This window comes from Anabrus simplex, chromosome 1 (assembly GCF_040414725.1).
Source record: "Anabrus simplex isolate iqAnaSimp1 chromosome 1, ASM4041472v1, whole genome shotgun sequence".
NCBI lineage: Eukaryota > Metazoa > Arthropoda > Insecta > Orthoptera > Tettigoniidae > Anabrus > Anabrus simplex.
The window spans coordinates 1,115,743,042-1,115,764,102 of NC_090265.1; the positions used below are offsets into that span (position 1 = coordinate 1,115,743,042).

General features: G+C 38.6%; 1 protein-coding gene across 7 annotated transcripts in view; it reads left to right on the forward strand.

The window, feature by feature from the left end:
* The first annotated feature begins 2,858 nt into the window (after window positions 1–2,858).
* The window catches only part of LOC136858074 (sentrin-specific protease 1), a 322,570-nt gene continuing 304,367 nt past the window's right edge, over window positions 2,859–21,061 (forward strand). For 3 of the 7 annotated variants that reach the window (XM_067137329.2, XM_067137330.2, XM_068225408.1), the window contains exon 1: window positions 2,859–3,136. In XM_067137329.2, coding sequence (XP_066993430.1) covers window positions 3,039–3,136 — 98 coding nt within the window. In that variant the 5' untranslated portion in view covers window positions 2,859–3,038. Of the gene's footprint in view, window positions 3,137–3,187; window positions 3,459–9,267; window positions 9,484–21,061 lie in introns of those variants that run through there. The other 4 variants (XM_067137333.2, XM_067137335.2, XM_067137336.2 and 1 more) reach the window with 4 other exon arrangements.

Consider the following 21,061-nt stretch of genomic DNA (forward strand, 5'->3'; position numbering starts at 1 on the left):
ATTAAAAATAAAATAACTCTTTTGCAAAAAAATAAATGAACGGAGGGATATATTTCTGGGATAGTACACAACAATAAGGTAATTAATATACGACTACACTACTATACTACTTAGTCGTGCTCTATTTTTTTATCCTACAACCCCTGACAGGATAAAAACTGCTGTTAATTACTGAATATAGAAAGTAATAGCCTACACAAGAACTACACAATTCCAAACTGCAATTAAGCCTATTCTAATTACAACAACAGTATTTCAGTACGAGTTTCTACGGATACCTCTACTACACCAGTACTACACAAATATTTTACAATAATAAAATAATCACACTAAATTCTAATAGGATATTACTCGTATACTACTGTGCAGTACACTACAGTAATGTTAAAATACTTTCAGACGTATCCTAATTACGGAACCGTACCGTATGTCACTAAACTAAGCACAACAGAAATGAAATTTGCAAAGGCTTCGACCGTAGTACACAACATCTTAAACGAACTCCTGCAGATTCTTCACCAGAGCAACAAAACAAGGTTTTTGGGTAACAAACTCCTCCTCTGTCCGGATGCATAATCAGTTCCATTTAGTGGTATGTAGGCAGTGAGATGTTGCTGACACAAATGTCACACTCCATCCTCAATTCAACAACACGAACCTAGTACCTGAAAATTAGGATTTGCTTTCCTGTTTCTAGTTTGATTGGAGTATTATCGTCTGGATATCTGAGGTTGTCCAAAATGTCTAAACATGAAGACGTTTGTTTTTGTTTTGTGAATGTCCGTCACAATTCTTATCACAAGGAATCCACTATCCTCCACGGCTTTAATAACCTTCTGGAAAAAAATCCTCAGCCTGTTTCCAGTCATTCGACCGGGTCAGGAATGGAATGAATGAAGTCGCCATCTAGCAGTGAGGATAGGAATTGTGCCGGCTGCCGAAGCCTGTCGCTCTCCTCTTGGGCAATGATTAATAAATGACAGATGAAATAAAATGGTATTCGAGAGTGTTGCTGGAATTAAATATGACAGGGAAACCGGAGTATTGGAAGAAAAACCTGCCCCGCCTCTGCTTTGTCCAGCACAAATCTCACATGAAGTGACCGGGATTTGAACCCCAGAACCCAGCGGTGAGAACCCGGCGCGCTTCCGCCTGAGCTGTGGAGGTCCATCACCATCTGAAATAAGGTGAAAAGGCACAGAGGCGGGAGTAATCTGAGGATATCCAATTTGTTCATTTATTAAATCCTTGCCTTTTCTCTTAATTCCCTTCTAGATGGTATTTCATGGAGTCCTATCTTTTCTGGCTGCGAACCACCTTGCCGAGATTGGCAATTTCGGGGAAAGAATCTGAAGTTTCAATTCTACAAAAAAGTATACCTTGCACGAACGGAGAGAAACAAGTACCAACACCTTAAAATCACTTTTGAAATATCTATAAGCATAACATGATTAATTCATTTCACAGTTCTATGAAAAATATCTCTTGTACAAACGGAAGTGACCAGACACGTTTGCTCATTGTACAAAATAACTCAGGTTTTCACACACATTCATGCACCAATAACACAGTGCTACACCCACACTGACAGCGAAGATTGTGCGTCTACAGCTGCACTCTTACGGCGACTTGGAGAAATTTTGGTAGTCGCGCCTTCCTTGTTAAACTAGTGGCATAGAGCAGGCAGTACAAGAGGATCGAGACGGCGGTGAAGTCATTACACTATGCATTTCTATTCGTCCTGTGCATGTTGTTAGAAGACTTAATATGAACAGTAAATTGATTTTGTGTTACCTAATTGTACCTGAACACCATTCTCTTTTATCACTCATTTAGTCCTATGTGCATGCTTCTTGGGCCTTCTTTTTTACTGGAGATAAGCGTCGCAAGGGTACTGTAGTAAATGAGAATATTTATATGTAAGAATTTCGAACCTTATCCATATCTACACAGTCTTAAAAGTCCCCTATTTACATTGTTTAGTACAGCAGAGTGAGCTTTCTTGCCAAACAGCTGCTATTTCAACAAAAGTTTCGACAACACAAGAAGTATGGTAGTGTAATTTCGGACAAAAACGACAACAGATATATTTAATCATTAGTATTGGGTTGTTTGGTCTTCTAATTTAAAGTTTTAAGCGAGTCTTTACAAGAGTTGATAAATTGACATACGGGTGCCGTATCATAACGAACCAAGACACTTTGTGAGTCCACGTATTTTATCTTTGGTGGATATTTCTTAATAGTAGCTCTTTGCATTTAATTGGATGGACAATTTTTTTACGTGCGTAACTCCATAACTGCCAAAATTATTATAATAAAGCTATTTAATTCAAATCTTTGTGTTCATAGAAATTACTGAGGGAGAGATTTCATTGCAGGCGTTAGAATTCGGCAATCTAGTAGCGATTTTAGTGGCAAACTCTAGAGGAAGTCTATATCCCACGTTATTATATTGTAAGTAGTGCATTATTTCAGCAACTTATTGCCAATTCTGATATTGTTTGATTTGGCCTTATGGCGTTTGTTTACCACGTTTACCTAGCGGTACGTAACAACATATTTGATCTTTGATTTTAGTTTGAATCTGAATTTAATGTTTAAACACAGTAAACTCCCGTAGGCCTATCGCCCTCTATAATGCTCCACATAATGTTGCTATGGATACTTTTGAGAGCTAAAATTGAAGGTGTTGTCACACGGTGATGTTTATCTGATGAGTGATCCTGGTTGAAATCCGCCTGTGATGGCGTTTTGCCATTCTCAAATGAAATGTTTCTTTTGGGATGTCCCTCTATAGGGATATTTATTTAGCATTTGTTACGTTGGTATACTGCTACCATATGTGTGTAGCTTTTTCATAATGTTTGCCGTGTTGATCGTGATGAAAATTATTGGTGATGTTTGAAGTAACAAGAGATTCTGCATGACTCTTGTTATCTTTAATTCTGACGTCTAGCTCCTAATTGTGGCATCAACTCAAACACCATGCATATTAAGTGCACTGCTAGTGGAATATTATAGTTTGGAGAACCCAGTATGTTTTCTGCGATTCGCAAGTTCTGGTATGAATGGTTTGGACGACATAAAGGAGAAGATAAACAGCCAGAACAAATTTCTGCGAATAAGAGGCCATGGTAACCTATTATAGATGTAATATTTTTGGAGTGTTGCCATTCCTACAGGATTATGTGAGAAGATTTGTGTATAACGCCGAATTGCGATAGCATTTGTCGAGGGCGACGGGCGTTTTCAAGTTTCATTTTCTTATGTTGCAACACTGGAGCAAGCTTTGGCAGCTTTGATTGATATATTTCAATGTTTAGTCGGAAGAAAGGGCTCGACTTGTGAGACTGTAATTTTGCCCTGCATTTTCAGCTGATCCCTTTTATTTAATATGCCTATTAAGATTTTAGTTAAGAATGCCATCAAGCTTTTCGACTTACCTGGGACTTGCCCGTAAGTGTTCGAGTTACTCCACAAAAGCGGGTATTTGCGTGATGTTTAGTACTCTTGAAAGTTTTTTCGTATAAATAAATTAGACCATAAATTCCACCATACCTGTACTGAAAAATTTGTGTAGCATTCGATTAGGTCGGCGTTTGTGGGAGTCGGCACTCTTTTCTGGATCATGTCAAAAACGAGGGAGTCGTATGTCGGTGAGAAACGGTTTAAGAAATTGTATACCCTCATTGGCTATATGCATAAATTTTTCAGTTCTGGTGAATGTTTTGGAGGGTATTCTAGTTGTTGGTACAGTTTTGGAAGAGTATTCCGTTTGCTTGTAGCTGCTAGTAGATAGAACTGCAGCTCTTAAATAATGACCTAGTGTGGATTTCTAAAGCGTGTTCCATGTGAGAATTCGGAATATTCTGACTAGAATGGTTGATTTTTCTGTTAGGATTATAGTTTTCCATCCTTATGTTTTATTTTCATAGGAATGTGTGAATGTTGATGTTAAAGCCTATGTAAGATGTATGGTCGAAAATTGTATGAAATAACTCAAGAGTTTCCCCAGCACTGTTTATTTCAAGTAGGCCTGTTGAGATCTTCTGTTTAATGGACAGATTCATTCTGATTTCAAGTGCCTATGATGTTGATGTATCATGTGTTGTTCAAAGACATTTGCTGCTTCCAGTTAACAAAAGTTGATTACTCGTAACTATTCCCTTTGCATGGGATTTCTTGAAGGGGAAAAAGAAAAGAAAAAAACAACTTATTTAATTCTCGTATATGTATCAAATTATGTTCTTGTATATTTTTAGGGACTAATCATCTGTTAAAGCTGGTTAGTTGGGAAAAATTCAAGTGGACAGTGACAATAATAATCATGGTTTGATTTGAATCACAAACAGATATAATAGGCTTTAATTGTACAATATTGCACTACCTAATATTGTAAAATTCTCTCTCTGCAGACTCGTGTTTTTTTTTTCCTTTATTGTGAATCTTGATTTGATCTATTGCAGTGTAAAAGAAAGCCAAGTAATGGATTAATTTTAAAGAATGCAGAGCCTGTAGAACATTGCTAGAATGATCTCTCTACATTCTACAGAGTTAGTTATCAGCTTTTGGACTTAAGTTTTCACATGACTGCCACTGATTTTTCCTTTATTTTACACTGTATCGGAAAAAGGCATACTGATAGAACAAATATAGCCGGCCCCGTGGTGTAGGGGTAGCGTGCCTGCCTTTTACCCGGAGGCCCCGGGTTCGATTCCCGGCCAGGTCAGGGAGTTTTACCTGGACCTGAGGGCTGTTTTGAGGTCCACTCAGCCTAGAATTGAGGAGCTATCTGACGGTGACCCGGTCTAGAAAGCCAAGAATAACGCTGAGAGGATTCGTCGTGCTGACCACACGACACCTCGTAATCTGCAGGCTTTCGGGCTGAGCAGCGGTCACTTGGTAGGCCGAGGCCCTTCAAGGGCTATAGTGCCATGGGGTTTGGTTTGGATAGAACAAATATCTGCCATGAGCTATTTTTGTGTATAACCAACCATAAGAAAGATACATTGAGTGTTATGGTTTAGGCCCTATTTGAAGTATTATCTGCACACTTTATCTTGGTGCATTTACACCCTAGTGCTGAATCGGTCGACCTCGGCGATCTTCGAGATTCGTACTGGCAACCTTTGAAACACAAACTATGAATCGCTTAAGCATCATTGTGCAACATCTAGCGTACACTTTACGTACTAGTACTGTTGTTGTTTACACAACAAAGCCAAAGTATAGAATTCATGCTAGGAACAAGATTCGCATCGAGAAATGTTTTATAATGTTATATAATGTGTATGTGACATAGTTGTTGGCTTAAGATGATAACGGTTTAGAAATTTCATATCGATCGATCATATTCTCGATTCAATTCAGATTTCATTTTCATTCAGTTGGCAGCACCAGGCAGCACTATCGATACCGGGACAGCTCCCTCCTTACTCCTCACCCCCATACACAAATGCACCAAGATAAAGTGTGTGGATAATACTTATAGCTAAGATCCTACTTGTTGTTATTGTAAAATGAAATACCACGTTCCATTAGGGGAGCCAGGGGTAATTAGATCATGGGGGTAATTAGAACATCGTGCTAAAATATGAATACTTATAAATTCCATAACAATTAATATTAACCAATGAAATGTGACACATAGTCTGAACAACTGTAAGATGTAATTTCCTATCAATTTTGTATTTTATTTTCCTACATATGGTATTCATATGTAAATGTTCTAGTTATCCCATGTTCTAATTACCCTAGTTTTCCCTACAGTATTCAACCACCCATTTTCCCATCTTAAACTAATGATGATAATAATAATATTATAATAATGTTTTTACATCCCAGTAACTACTTCAAAAGATTTTTGGATTCACTGAGGTGCTGGAATGTTGTTCTGCAGGCGTTCTTTTATATGCCAGTAAATCTACCGACATGAGGCTGACGTACCTTATTTGAGCACCTTCAGATACCACCGGACTGAGCCAGGATCGTATCTGCCAAGTTGAGGTCAGAAGGCCAGTGCCTCAACCATCTGAGCTACTCAGCCTAGCCATGTTAAACTCAGCTCGACGTGGGTCATCACAATGATGTCGGTATTCCTATCAAAATTACAATATTAACCAATTGAAATGTTGCTGTTAAAAGCAATGCTGTCATGTGAAATGCTTGATCAAATGTAAAAAAGGAAAAACAACTGCACAATTTTTTCGCTTTTCACGAACTACTAGGCTGGCGTTCTACCACTGCCAAGTTCCAGATCTGGAACGATTGTGCCTTAGATGGTGGTGAACACTGCTCTTCTGCTTTCTGTTAAGTGTGCACACTCCTCATTCCTATCAATGCCTCATAGCAGAGATCAAATAGCTGGGATACTATGATGAACCAGTGTGCCACATACCAGCAGTTATCAGAACATGTGTGATTCAGAGTAACAGCATGCTACTGTCTATTGGAGATGAGTGGCAATAGAAGAGACAAAACATGTCACAACAAACAGTAGGCCTTCACATTTAGTTTTCATCCGACTCTGATATTAGGGCAACCAATGTAAAGGGAGTCCTCCTTCCTCCTTTTATGACCAAGCCTTCAGGTTAGGACTGCAAACTAGCCTAGGGCAACAGCAAATTCTACGTATGATGGCGGGGAAAAAGTAAATTAATAAAGTGTGGATACCATTGGGCTGGGGGCAACAGCAACACATTTTACATTCGATAAAAGTTCATTTTTAATGAAGTATTCCTAGGGTGACAGCAGCGCATTCTATGTTCAGTAATGGCAAAAATTTAAATAATGAAGTATGCCTGTTCTAAACAGTGTTCCCGTTATGTACAAAAATGCACTACTAATCCAGGGCTGTTTATGAAACTATACCCTCGACTGCATTAACGTATGTTTCAAAGGAAAATATTCCACTGACATATAATTTATTTTTTATTCTGCATGGGTTGGTGATGGGATGTGTGTGTTGATTTGTGGGAATGACATTTCCCACTGTATCTCTGCCAATGACGGTGCTAGTAGCTATTGAACTACTGGATAGTGATGGTGCATGCAACATTTCATTAGGTTATTAATGTAAATGCACTTCTTGTTGCAAGTTGGTGAGTCCCTGGCTATTGTAATGAATACATCTCTCCCCTAAAAGCAATTCCAGTTAAGATTTGTATCGTCATAAAGTTATTGACCTTGCGGGGTGGATAATAAAATTTATGTGGCAGTTTTGTTTATGAATTTCTGGAGATCCCAATAGGGAATAGAAGAGACTTCCCTCTGGGTGACCTCCTTTGGTAAACTCTTGTTTCTTTCTGACTCTGATGGCCACGAACCTGCTACGCAGGCGTTGCAGGGAGAGAGGTGATACTCCCACATGGCGCGTCCCAGGTGGCGGATAGGGGGCGGTCCTAACCGGCTTGCCGGCGGACTTGAGGGAAATAAAATACTTCTCGCGGACCAAACACCCCCCCCCCCCATGTGGGTGAGGCAGACGAAAAATTCACCCACGGTATCCCCTGCCTGTCGTAAGAGGCGACTAAAAGGGGCGACCAAGGGATGATTGTCTTGGAACCATGGAACTACTTGTGATTAGTACCACCACGCGAGAACACCATGGGTCGCTTTTACTTGCGCGTATTACCACTATATTAGATACCAAATAGGTTTGTGATTAGTAGCACACAGGAGCGCCGTGCGGTCGGATTTTGCAGCACCTGTGACAAGTTCCACCATATGAGCAGGACCATAGGATGATATCTACCATGGTTCTGCCTTACCTATGATTAGTACCCACTATATGAGGAACACCACGGGATAGTGCACGTCCCTGTGGTTAGTACTCTAATGTGATGAACACCATATGGTTGCATTACCTGTAAATGGCGCCGCAATGTGAGGAAAAACCATAGGTCTGTATTATGTCTAATTTCCTAACCTGCGAGTAGTACCATAATGTGTGGAATACCGCGAGTCTCGGCTACTTTTGATTAGTACCGCAACATGACAGATACCATGGTTCTACTTTCCTAGCGATAAGTACTGTTATGAGGGGCTGATAACTTGGATTTTGGACCCCCTTTTGACTGCATCATCGATTCAGTGTTATCCTATAGCAGCCGTCCCTTGGTCAGTAATCCTATTGTTTTATGCCAGTTTCTGTGAATATAAGGCATTGCGGGTTGCATCCACTGATTGTTTTAAATTCATATCCATTCATTCTTCGTCCTCACGTTTTGAATTCTGGTCAGTGGAGAATTTTGGACTTTTAATTTGTCATTCCATTTCATCTCATTTCGTACCATTAGGGGCCGATGACCTCGATGTTAGGCCCCTTTAAACATCATCATCATGACTCTGATGGTATTAGGTATGCAAGGCCTATGGGGTCTCATTTCCATGCCCTTCATGACTCTTCTCTTTCTTTTGCCAATATTTTAATTTTTTGAATGTCACACTTCCTCCTTTTTCCCTTCTGGTTAGTGTTAATAGAGGATGTTTGTTTAGTTGTACTACTTCTTAAAACCTATTATACCCACTACCACTTCTGGGTGAACCGAGTGCATCCTTACGATTTTGGCAAAGCAGCTCATAATTTTGTTAAAATGAGGAAAGAAACAGAAACACTGTTTAAGCGATGCTTTTACCCTCACTTGACTAGTATTTTTGAAGCAGTCGTATGCCTTTGTCATACAAAACAGTTTTTATTAACTTGCCATTGTTGCACTTAGGCCCACATGTTTTATTATTTCTTTGAAAACCAGAACATTAATAGCTCCCTTAGCTGGCTAGTATTTTTGACACAGTCATATGCATTAGTCATAAACAATTTTCATAACCTTGCATTCATAGTGCTTGTATTTAAAAAGAAAAAAAAAAAGAAAAGAAAGAAATGAAAACTAGAAGATTAATAGCTTCCCTTAGCTTGAATGTCAGCATATAACAAAACTTGTATGCATACTAGATATCTGTTCTCCCTAAAAATATTCTGTGAAAGTATTTTTGAGATGGTGCTGGACATTATAAATTACTGATTTCATCTCTGATATTCTCAATTAAGTAGGTCAAATGTACTTACTAATAATACTTTTTTTTCATTTGCTCTTTTGGATTATAACTTTCACAAATATATATAAATAGGTCTAGAAACTAATGTTTAACCAGAAAATATGTCTGAGTTTAGGGGAGTGTAGAATTTCTCTTCTGTAAAATAATTTCTTCCCGTTCCAATGAATAATTTGGCCACGTGGTTTGGGTCACGTTGCAGTGAGTTGGTAGTTGGGAGATGGTGGATTTAACCCTAGTATGGTAATGTGAGTAAATTTTATGCATATGACTCATAACCACGTGCCCCTTCGCCGACTGGAAGAAATTATCTCCCTGAGCTTTACAGCTACTCTACCCTTGTTTTGTTATCGTGAAGACTGTGGCGTGATGAGACCTGTGTAAGCTTCCTTCTCAGCAGCTGACCATCGTACGCAGAAGTCACTACGTGAGTATTACACATCATTACCAATGCCCGTTAATATTTATGATTAAAAATACGCATGGTTACTGATTGTGTATGCTTACTTTTTGTATATAGTCAACAACCACGCATTGAATTCTTATATGCATGTTCGTCTTTTACATGTGTTTTCTTAATACTTTATGTACTGTATATACTGTGGTTGTGGTTTCTCATGCTGCATTATACAATTTGCATTTAATTTGTCAAGAATATGCTATATGGAACGTAATTTTTAACTTCCGATGGGTCCAATAATTCCATTTTTCTTTTCTTAGAAACAATATAGCTACTTCCATGGATCCAGAGGACATCCTGTGGATACTAGAAGAAAATACATCTGATGAAGAGAGTGGTGAAGAGAACTTTCTTGATGAAGAAAATGAATTACGAGATGAGTCATTATATGATAGCGATGCTGACCCAGACATCATCCCCTATGCAGATGGTTTGGATCCCGAAGACTGAATTTGTAAAAATATTACATCCTTATAACCATCTGCTGGAACAACTTCAGAGAAAAGAAGAATTTCAAACGTACCAGGAAAGAAAAGGAAATGAACAGCAACATGACGGCAATGAAAACTGAGGAAAGCATAATATTGTTAGGATTTTGGACAGTAATCAAATTGTTGGGAAAAATGGCTTTGTGTGGAACACGTGTAGTGAAATTCTTAAGGGTAAAGTTCCTAAAAGGAACATCATTCATATACGATCTGGTCCTTGTGCAATTACTGTCTCTGCTAACGAACCAGAAGAATGCTTCATGCTATATTTTTTGGATGAGATTATGCAAATAATACTGCTGCACACAAATGAAGAAATTCTTTGCCAAAGACAAAATTAGAAAGTTCCAAATAGTGCAAATTTAGCGGAAGTGACGTTGACTGAATTGTACGCATTGCTTGGAATTATTATATTATCTGTTGCATTAAAAGACAATCATTTAACTACCGAAATCCTCTTTGAAAGTTCGTATAGTGGCAATAGATGTCGGGTCACAATGTCCGAGAAGAGATTTAATTTTCTGATAAATTGTTTATGATTTGATGATAAAAATACCCGACCTGATCGCAAACAGCAAACCCAACTGGCACCTATATTTGAAATATGGGAATTATTCATCAGTAACTACAGGAATTTCTACAAACCAAGTTCATGTGTGACCATTGACGAGCAGTTGGTTGGCTTAAGGGGTCGATGTCCGTTTACGATGTACATCCCCTCCAAACCAACCAAGTAGGGCATAAAAATTGTGATAACGTGTGACAGTTTAACAAAGTATGTTGTGGCCATGTTATTCCTTACTTAAGAAAAGGATCTGTCCCAGATGGCCAGCCTTCGCCGACTACTTTGTCAAAACTTTGGTGGCATCTATACAAGGTTCCAATCGCAGTGTAACAATGGACAACTGGTTTTGCAGCATACCACTAGTTCAGTCGCTTTTGAAAGAAGATAAACTGTTTGTTATAGGTACTATAAAGGAAAACAAAAGTGTTTCCATCTGAGTTTATTAACCCCAAGTTTCAAAACAGAAAACCGGGGACATCTATTTTGTTGTTCCATGAAGATTTGGCAGTTGTTTCCTACAAACCAAATGCCCAGAAACTTGTGACTTTGATATCACCTGCACACAATGATTCAGCTATTCAAGAAAGCACTGAAAAGCCTGTGATGGTGATTAATTACAATGGCACCAAAGGAGGTGTAGATTCATATGATCAGATGAGCCATAATATGAACTGTAACCATAAAACCAAATGGTGGCCACTGTGCTTCTTCTTTAATATAATGAACATGGCCACAGTCAATGTGTACATAACTTATGTCCATTATTTATACAAGAAGAACGAAGATGTGAGTAAACCCCTATCCAGTTGCAGTTCATGTTAAATTTGCACACCAAACAGACAAATGAATGGCAGTTTGAAAGGTTAAAACAACCGACACTCAGCAAGGAACTTGGAAACGTTATTCAAGATGTGGCTTATGAAAAGAAAGAAGTTGCAGTGGCAAACAACTGCCATCTCAAAAAGGATCGAGAATATATTGTGCGTACTGTCCTACACCAAGAGAAGACATATAACAACCTATTCTTTGGAATGTCACAAATTAATTTTTGGTGCATCAAAAGAAAAAGTGCCCAGAGTGTTGAATAAAGAGAAACTTTCAGCTATGTGGGAAATATGTGCATTTTTTGACAATTCTTCTAAATGATTAAATGCAATTTTTAATTTGTTTATTTTTTTTAGTGAAAGGAACCGTTTGAGTATGATTAAATTGCAACTGTTCCAATAAAATATATTTTATTAACACTAACTGAAATATGTGTAGTATCTGCGCACCTTTTCTGGATAGATTTACACCCTAGTGCTGAATTGGTCGACGTCGGCAATCTTAGAGATTCGTATTGGCAACCTTTGAAACACAACCTATGAATCGCTTATGCATCGCTATGCGACATCTGGCGTACACTTTACATACCGGTACTAGTACTGTTGTTATTTACACAGCAATGCCAAACTAGAGAATTCACTCTAGGAATAAGATTCGCATCGAGAAATGTTATATAATGTTATATAATGTGTGTGTGACACAGTTGTTGGCTTAAGATAACAAAGGGTTAGCAAAATTCATATCGATCGATCATATTATCGATTCAATTCAGATTTTATTTCCATTCAGTTGGTAGTACTACTGGAACTGGAATTGCTCCCTCCTTACTCCTCAAACCCGTACACAAATCTATCGATAAAAAGTGCGCAGATAGTACATTTTACTCATCATAACCTATAATGTACAGGAAATTAACGTTACCGTTCTAGGGTTAATCCCCACTGTCAGCAACTCTGATTTTTGTGATTTTCCATTTTCTCAACAGGAAAATGCTCGGGTTGTATCTTAATTGAGGCCACGTTGCGCCCTTCCCAATCATAACCTTTTCCTGTTCCATTGTCGCCATAGGACTTGTCTGGGTTGGTGTGACAAATGGCACTAAAAAAATTCTTCCCATTCCAGATGAGCTGAAAGTACAAAAATATTGGAACATCAAAAATAAGACTCCCCTTTTCCCAACATATTTCTGTCAACATTTCATGGCTGAACACTGTAACTCGTAGCATTTCAAGCATCCCTATTTACACAAAATGTGAAGATTATGTTTTAATTAGCCCATCTGAAGGCCACTTTATGAAATAAATGATTGCTAAGATGTCAAGTATGTATGGTCTAACACCACGGTTAGAAGATTTGAGACCCATTGGTAAAAAAATTAACCTTCAGAATGTTGGCCGACAGGGTAGGAGAGGTGGTGGTATACAATTTTTAATCACTAGATTGAGTGCCATATGCGCGGATTCAATTCCAGACCTCTCCACAGTGTTCATATGAAGTGAGGGCATATGATGCTGTTAATGGTGATTAATCGGTCAGATGAGTATGTTAAGCCTTGAACAGACTCCTTGGTGCTATTTGACAGGAGTAGGCTATGTGCTGGGTCCATGTTTCACCGTCTCCCTTCCTACTATTATGTATCACGTCGTTCATTTCATCTCATTAACTCCTCTGATGAAGTTGCCATCTGCCGGGTTGAGTGGCTCAGATGGTTGACGTGCTGGCCTTCTGACTCCACCTTGGCAGGGGCACGCAGCTGTGAGCTTTCATCCAGGAGATAGTGGGTTCGAATCCCACTGTCGGCAACCCTGAAGATGGTTTTCCGTGGTTTCCCATTTTCACACCAGGCAAATGCTGGGGATGTACCTTAATTAAGGCCATGCTCGCTTCCTTTCGACTAATAGGCCTATCCCATCGTCGCCATAAGACCTATTTGTGTCGGTGCGATGTAAAGCAACTAGGAAAATAAAAGAATTCATGGTCTTTGGGTGATTTATGAGTATATTTGATTTTCAGTAAAAATTCCCTTCAGACAGTTCAGTTTTGTATGGATGTTCTGAACAGAATGTTTTAATCTCCTACATTTAACTCCATACACAAATTATAGATACACTGCTTTGATGTAATTTGCTTTCCGCTGCCTTCGAGGAGGTGGTGAACTTGCAATAGTCTTGTTATGTTCGAATCTTTTAACAGTTTGACAACCATTCTTCTATTATCCCTCTTTCCCTTTCTTCTTACACTCAGACTTGTTCTATGCTATGCAAAACACCCAAATTTATAGAGGTAACAGCGTCTGTTGAGCGTATATTTGGGAGGAAGCCCTAATAATTTCCCCTTTAGATACCATTCAAACCTCCCGTGCGAACCATGTGATCTTGCCGCGGTGGGGAGGCTTGCGTGTCCCAATGAAGCAGATAGCTGAGCCGCAGGTGCAACCATATTGGATGGGTATCTGTTGAGAGACCAGACTAAGGAATGGTTCATCGAAAGGGGGGTAGCAGCCTTTCGGTAGTTGCAAGGGCGGCAGAGTAGATGATTGACTGATACAGCCTTGTAATAATGCTCAAAATGGCTTAGCTGTGTTGATACTGTTACACGGCTGAAAGTAACGGGAAACTACAGCCGTATCTAACTCCCGAGGACATGCAGCTCTCTCAGTATGAATGATGTACTGATGATGGCTTCCTCCCGAGTAAAATATTCCCGAAGTAAACTAGTCCCCCATTGGGATATCCGGGTGGGGACTACACGAGAAGGGGCGATCATCAGGAAGATGGATACTGACATTCTGCGAGTTGGAGCGTGGAATGTTAGAAGTTTGAATCGTTGTGGTAGGTTGGAGAATCTGAAAAGGGAGATGGATAGACTAAAGTTAGATGTAGTTGGTATAAGTGAAGTACATTGGCAGGAAGAACAGGATTTTTGGTCAGGTGACTACCGAATTATCAACACAAAATCAAACAGGAGAAATGCAGGAGTTGGTTTAATAATGAATAAGAAAATAGGGCAGCGGGTAAGCTACTATGACCAGCATAGTGTCGTCGAGGGAGACACCAAACCAATGCCCACCACAATAGTGCAGGTCTGTATATGAAGATAGAAAATTTAACACAATATGTAAAAGGTGGCGAGAATCTAAGTGTGATGGAAGACTGGAATTCAGTGGTAGGCCAAGGAAGAGAGGGTAAAACAGTAGGAGAATTTGGATTGGGACAAAGGAACGAAAGAGGAAGTCGGCTGTTTGAATTCTGCACTGATAATTTAGTCCTTGCCAATACTTGGTTCAAACACCACAAACGACGGCTGTATATGTGGATGAAACCTGGAGACACTGGAAGGAATCAAATAGACTTCATTATGATTAGGAAGAGATTCAGAAACCAAGCGTTGGATGCAAAACTTTCCCAGGAGCAGACATGGACTCTGACCACAATTTGTTGGTCTTGAAATGCCATCTGAAGTTGAAGAAAGGAAAGAATGCAAAAAGATGGAATCTAGACAAGTTGAAAGAAAAGAGTGTGAGGGATTGTTTCAAGGAACATGTTGCACAAGGGCTAAATGAAAAGGCTGAAGGAAACACAATAGAGGAAGAGTAGATAGTCATGAAAAGTGAAGTTAGTAGGGCTTCTGAAGAAATGTTAAGAAGGAAGAAAAGGTCAACTAAGAATCAGTGGATAACTCAGGAGATACTAGACCTGATTGATGAACGACGAAAATACAAGAATGGTAGAAATGAAGAGGGCAGAAAAGAATACAGGCGATTAAAGAATGAAGTGGATAGAAAGTGCAAGGTAGCTAAGGAAGAATGGCTGAAGGAGAAGTGCAAGGATGTCAAAGGTTGTATGGTCCTAGGAAAGGTAGATGTTGCATACAGGAAAATCAAGGAAACCTTTGGAGAAAGGAAATCAAGGTGTATGAATATTAAGAGCTCAGATGGAAAGCCACTTCTAGGGCAAGAAGACAAAGCAGAAAGATGGCAGGAGCATATCCAACAGTTGTATCAAGGTAAAGATGTGGATAATTTTGTTCTGGAACATGAAGAGGCTGATGCTGATGAAATGGGAGACCCAATTTTGAGGTCAGAGTTTGACAGAGCTGTGAGTGACCTAAATAGGAACAAGGCCCCTGGAATTGATGGCATTCTCTCTGAATTACTGCTGCCTTAGGAGAAACCAGCATGGCAAGGTTATTCCATTTAGTGTGTAAGATGTATGAGACCGGAGAAATTCCATCTGATTTTCGGCAGAATTCCCAAGAAAGCCGGTGCTGACAGGTGTGAAAACTACCACACCATTAGTTTAGTATCTCATGCCTGCAAAATTTAAACGTGTATTATTTATAGAAGAATGTAAAAACAAGTTGAAGCTGAGTTGGGAGAAGATCAGTTTGGCTTCAGAAGAAATGTAGGAACACGTGAAGCAATCCTGACTTTACGCCTGATCTTAGATGATCGAATCAAGGACAAGCCCACGTACATGGCATTCGTAGATCTGGAAAAGGCATTCGATAATGTTGATTGGACCAAGCTATTTAAGATTCTGAAGGTGATTGGGATCAGATACCGAGAAACGATGAATTATCTACAATCTGTATACAAAACAGTCTGCAGTGAAAAGAATCGAGGGCTTTGAAAAAGAAGCAGCAATTCAGAAAGGAGTGAGGCAAGGCTGCAGTTTGTCTCCCCTCCTTTTCAGTGTTTACATAGAACAGGCGGTAAAGGAAATCAAAGAGGAATTTGGAAAGGGAATCACAGTCCAAGGAGAGGAAATCAAAACCTTGAGATTTGCCGATGATGTTGTTATTTTATCTGAGACTGCAGAAGATCTCGAAGCTGCTGAATGGTATGGACGAAGTCTTGGGTAAGGAGTGCAAGATGAAAATAAATAAGTCCAAAACAAAAGTAATGGAGTGCAGTCGAACGAAGGCAGATGAAAATAAATAAGTTCAAAACAAAAGTAATGGAGTGCAGTCGAACGAAGGCAGGTGATGCAGGAAATATTAAATTAGGAACTGAAATCTTAAAGGAAGTAGATGAATATTGTAACTTGGGTAGTAAAATAACTAACGATGGCAGAAGTAAGGAGGACATAAAATGCAGACTAGGACAAGCAAGGAAGAACTTTCTTAAGAAAAGAAATTTGCTCATTTCAAACATTGATATAGGAATTAGAAAGATGTTTTTGAAGATTTTCGTGTGGAGCATGGCATTGTATGGAAGTGAAACATGGACGATAACTAGCTCAGAATGAAAGAGAATAAAAGCTTTTGAAATGTGGTGTTACAGAAGAATGCTGAAGGTGAGATAGATGGATCGAGTCACGAATGAAGAGATACTGAATCAAATTGGTGAGAGGAGATCGATTTGGCTAAATTTGATAAGAAGAAGGGATAGAATGATAGGACACCTAGGACTTCTTCAGTTGGTTTTTGAAGGAAGTGTAGGCGGTAAGAACGGTAGGGGTAGACCAAGGTATGAATATGACAAGCAGATGTAGGATGCAATAGTTATGTAGAAATGAAAAGGTTAGCACAGGATAGGGTGGCATGGAGGGCTGCATCAAACCCGTCTATGGACTGATGACTTTACAGAAAAACAATATATATACAAATCTCCACCTTATCAATACAAATTTATTTTACATTAAGCAGGTAAATATAGTCAAATAGTCAAGACTAGTTTCGACCCCTAGGGGGTCATCCTCAGTTGACATGCATTAAAAATTGTATTGTTCACAAAAACATCACATATAGTGGTAAAAGCTTAGACTAATTTAGACTGATCATTAATGTTGGTATGTCTAGTGCATGATTGACTAGTGTGCATCATTCATGAAGACACATATCACCTTACTGTTACTACCATCCAATTTTTAGGTTATATAATATGGAACACACATATGTTTGTGTAACTCAACAGTGGCAAGTTCAACTATATACATTTAAAATTGGTTGATAAATTACACAATTGGCTATTGATTAGTCACATGAAAGTACAGAACACTGGCTTGAACATTTCTGATTGAGATATCAATGCAACACCTTACTTGCATACATCCTAGAAGCTAAATTCAGTTTGTAAAGCCCATTACTTCTGATTGAAACTTAGTATGAAGTTAAAATTTGAATAAAAATATTTGCTTAATGTAGGCATTAAAATGTTGTTAAAATGGGCATATAGTCAAAAACAGTGGTATGTATGCCACACATGTCTAGTTAAAAACACATTACATTAATGTTGTTTATATGTGGTACAACATGTACATTGATTTGGAATAAATGGGGTTTGTATATATAGTGTTCCAACAAAATGGATCCGTAAAAAATATTATATGTAAAGACAATTGGTATTATAATGATCCGCTGCAGATCAGGTAATACTAGTTATGTATTTGGAGATATTTTTTGGCAGCTGCTAATGTTGGAGTTATTAGAAATGTTAATGGAGCATGTTTTCTTCCGTAGTCGCGATGTTTATAGTTGGTGGCATTAGTCAAATATGTTGAAAATTATGCGTCTTGGTGCATGTTGATTTTGTCCTGGAAGCGTATATGTTGTAAAAAACAAGGTGGAGTGTGTAAGGTGTTGGAACCGTGCGTTCTTTGTAGCTGCCTACAGTATACTTATGACATCAAGATGTTATCTGCCGCGCTACGGGATCACACCCTAACTCCTGTCTTGTTGAAAGTCTGAGTGGCATGTGAGTTTCTTTAATATGTACAAGTGAATGGTAGCTTTGATTTTACAGTTTCATGGTGCTCTCTATGACTAGTCCTGTGGTGTGAATAGCTTGCTTAATCCCATGTTATTCTGAGTTCAACTTGATAATTGTCCCAGGTTGCAATAAGGACGGGTGTGATCCCGTAGCGCGGCAGATAACATCTTGATGTCATAAGTATACTGTAGAAAGGAATTATAGGCACAAATAGGTTAGAATGCAAACTTATATGAACAAGGCACAAGTGTAATCTAGCCTCTATAGGTATGCCTGTGATTTGTATACATTTTAGGGATTCTGATAGTTCAGACCGCTAATATTTATGCAAATCTCACTGCAGGGCCGTTGTGTGTGTGTATGACACTTGCACCTTGGTTAAATATGTTTGCATTCTAACTTATTTATGCCCATAATCCCCGTCTCTCGTCATAACCGAACGTAAGTGATAAAAATCATTGTTGTCCTTATTGTAGATACTGAATGTAGGATGTTTAGGTTTATTTTGTCACCTATTCAATACATATAACAGTATGGACTGATGACTCAAACAATCACCACCATGCAAAATCGCTATCGGAAAAATGTTCGGAAGACACCCAGCATGAATCTGTGTTTCACTTTCCATCATGCCTACGTCCTTGGATCCATTGCTCTCGTAACTGCTCATTTTTTGAGAAACTCAAGTATTTGATACGACTTTAGGAGGGATCTTTCTTGGTTTTCACCCAGCTGTTATTGCACACAGCAACCGCACCCCTCATACCAGGCTTGTTTATATGCAACCTGGGACAATTATCAAGTTGAACTCAGAATAACATGGGATTAAGCAAGCTATTCACACCACAGGACTAGTCATAGAGAGCACCATGAAACTGTAAAATCAAAGCTACCATTCACTTGTACATATTAAAGAAACTCACATGCCACTCAGACTTTCAACAAGACAGGAGTTAGGGTGTGATCCCGTAGCGCGGCAGATAACATCTTGATGTCATAAGTATACTGTAGAAAGGAATTATAGGCACAAATAGGTTAGAATGCAAACTTATATGAACAAGGCACAAGTGTAATCTAGCCTCTATAGGTATGCCTGTGATTTGTATACATTTTAGGGATTCTGATAGTTCAGACCGCTAATATTTATGCAAATCTCACTGCAGGGCCGTTGTGTGTGTGTATGACACTTGCACCTTGGTTAAATATGTTTGCATTCTAACTTATTTATGCCCATAATCCCCGTCTCTCGTCATAACCGAACGTAAGTGATAAAAATCATTGTTGTCCTTATTGTAGATACTGAATGTAGGATGTTTAGGTTTATTTTGTCACCTATTCAATACATATAAATTTTACATTTAGGAATTTATTATTAATTCCGCTTGAGACATGTTTCGCCCTTCTTTGAGGGCATCATCAGTCAAATTACCTCCTCAAGGCAAAAATCAGGTACCTGATTAGTATTTAACATGCACAAATTAATACACATTACAATGGGAAAATTAAGTACGAGAAACTCTTGTACCATGGTGATGGTTAAACAATATAAGTTTAAAGACTAAGAAGTCGGCACCAATGCTTAAAATTACTGGGTAATTATAGCAGAGTTCAGCAGTGGTGCTGTGAAGAATAATTGATGCACTCATAGAAAATTATAAAGTTCATAAAATTATTTACAGTATAACAGTCGGGGGAGAAAGGGTATAGTGTTCGGCGTCAATGTTTTTAACAAAAATTACTGCCAATGGTTGGTAACTATACAGTAAATTTACATTATCCACTTGAACAGTTGAGAGTTTACAGTTTATATACATATCTACAAGAGAGCAGCTTGGTGAGCAAGGATATAAAAAAAAAAAAAAAAAAATTACCAAGTGCGTCCCGTTGCTTTAATCGTTGGAAGATGATTGTAGCATTGACATATCAGAAATATGCAGAGTGGTTTAATCTTAGTTAATAATCACAGGGGGCAGGGAAAATATTCCATAGCCAAATGAGGTTCTATAGGCATCAGACAGAAAGTTGTCTGGTTGAAGCACTGGGTTCGGTACGGTGAACTGGTCAGCATGGACGGAGACTCAATGGATGTCATTGAGTAAACAGTGCATTTGAGTGGCAACAATGATGGCAGTTATTTGTAGGTAAATGTATTACTGGGAATATGTTGCAGGTTGAATCCTTTGCTTTTTCTTAGGTGACTTCTTGTAGCTTGGAATGATGTGTGAAAACATCGGTGTGAGATGCCGGTGAGACTTAAATTGATATTTCGTGAATGAATGTATGAAGGACCTCGGGACGAAGTTACAGTTTTTTGTTGCTGGTCTAGTGAAATAGAATGGAGTTGCTTATGCTATGAACTGCAGTGGAGAGATTAGAATGTACATCGCTCTGACTCTATAGTTACCGTAAACATTCTAATCTCTCCACTGCAGTTCATAGCATAAGCAAATTTACTCTATAGTTACCAACCATTGGCAGTAATGTTTGTTAAAAACATTGACGCCGAGCACTATACCCTTTCCCCTCGATTGTTATGCTGTAAATAATTTTATAAACTTTATAATTTCCTATGAGTGCATCAATTATTCTTCAGAGCATCACTGCTGAACTCTGCTATAATTACCCAGTAATTTTAAGCATTGGTGCCAACTTCTTATTCTTTAAACTTATATTGTTTAACCATCACCATTGTACAAGAGTTTCTCGTACTTAATTTTCCCATTGTAATGTGTATTAATTTGTGCATGTTAAATACTAATCAGGTACTTGATTTTTGCCTTGAGGGCGAAACATGTCTCAAGCGGAATTAATAATAAATTCCTAAATGTAAAATTTATATGTATTGAATAGTTGACAAAATAAACCATTTAGCATCCTACATAACCGAATGTAGCCGAAGCTTTCTGAACACAGAAACCCCTGTTGTAGGCAACCTGTTATATACTAACCTTGCTT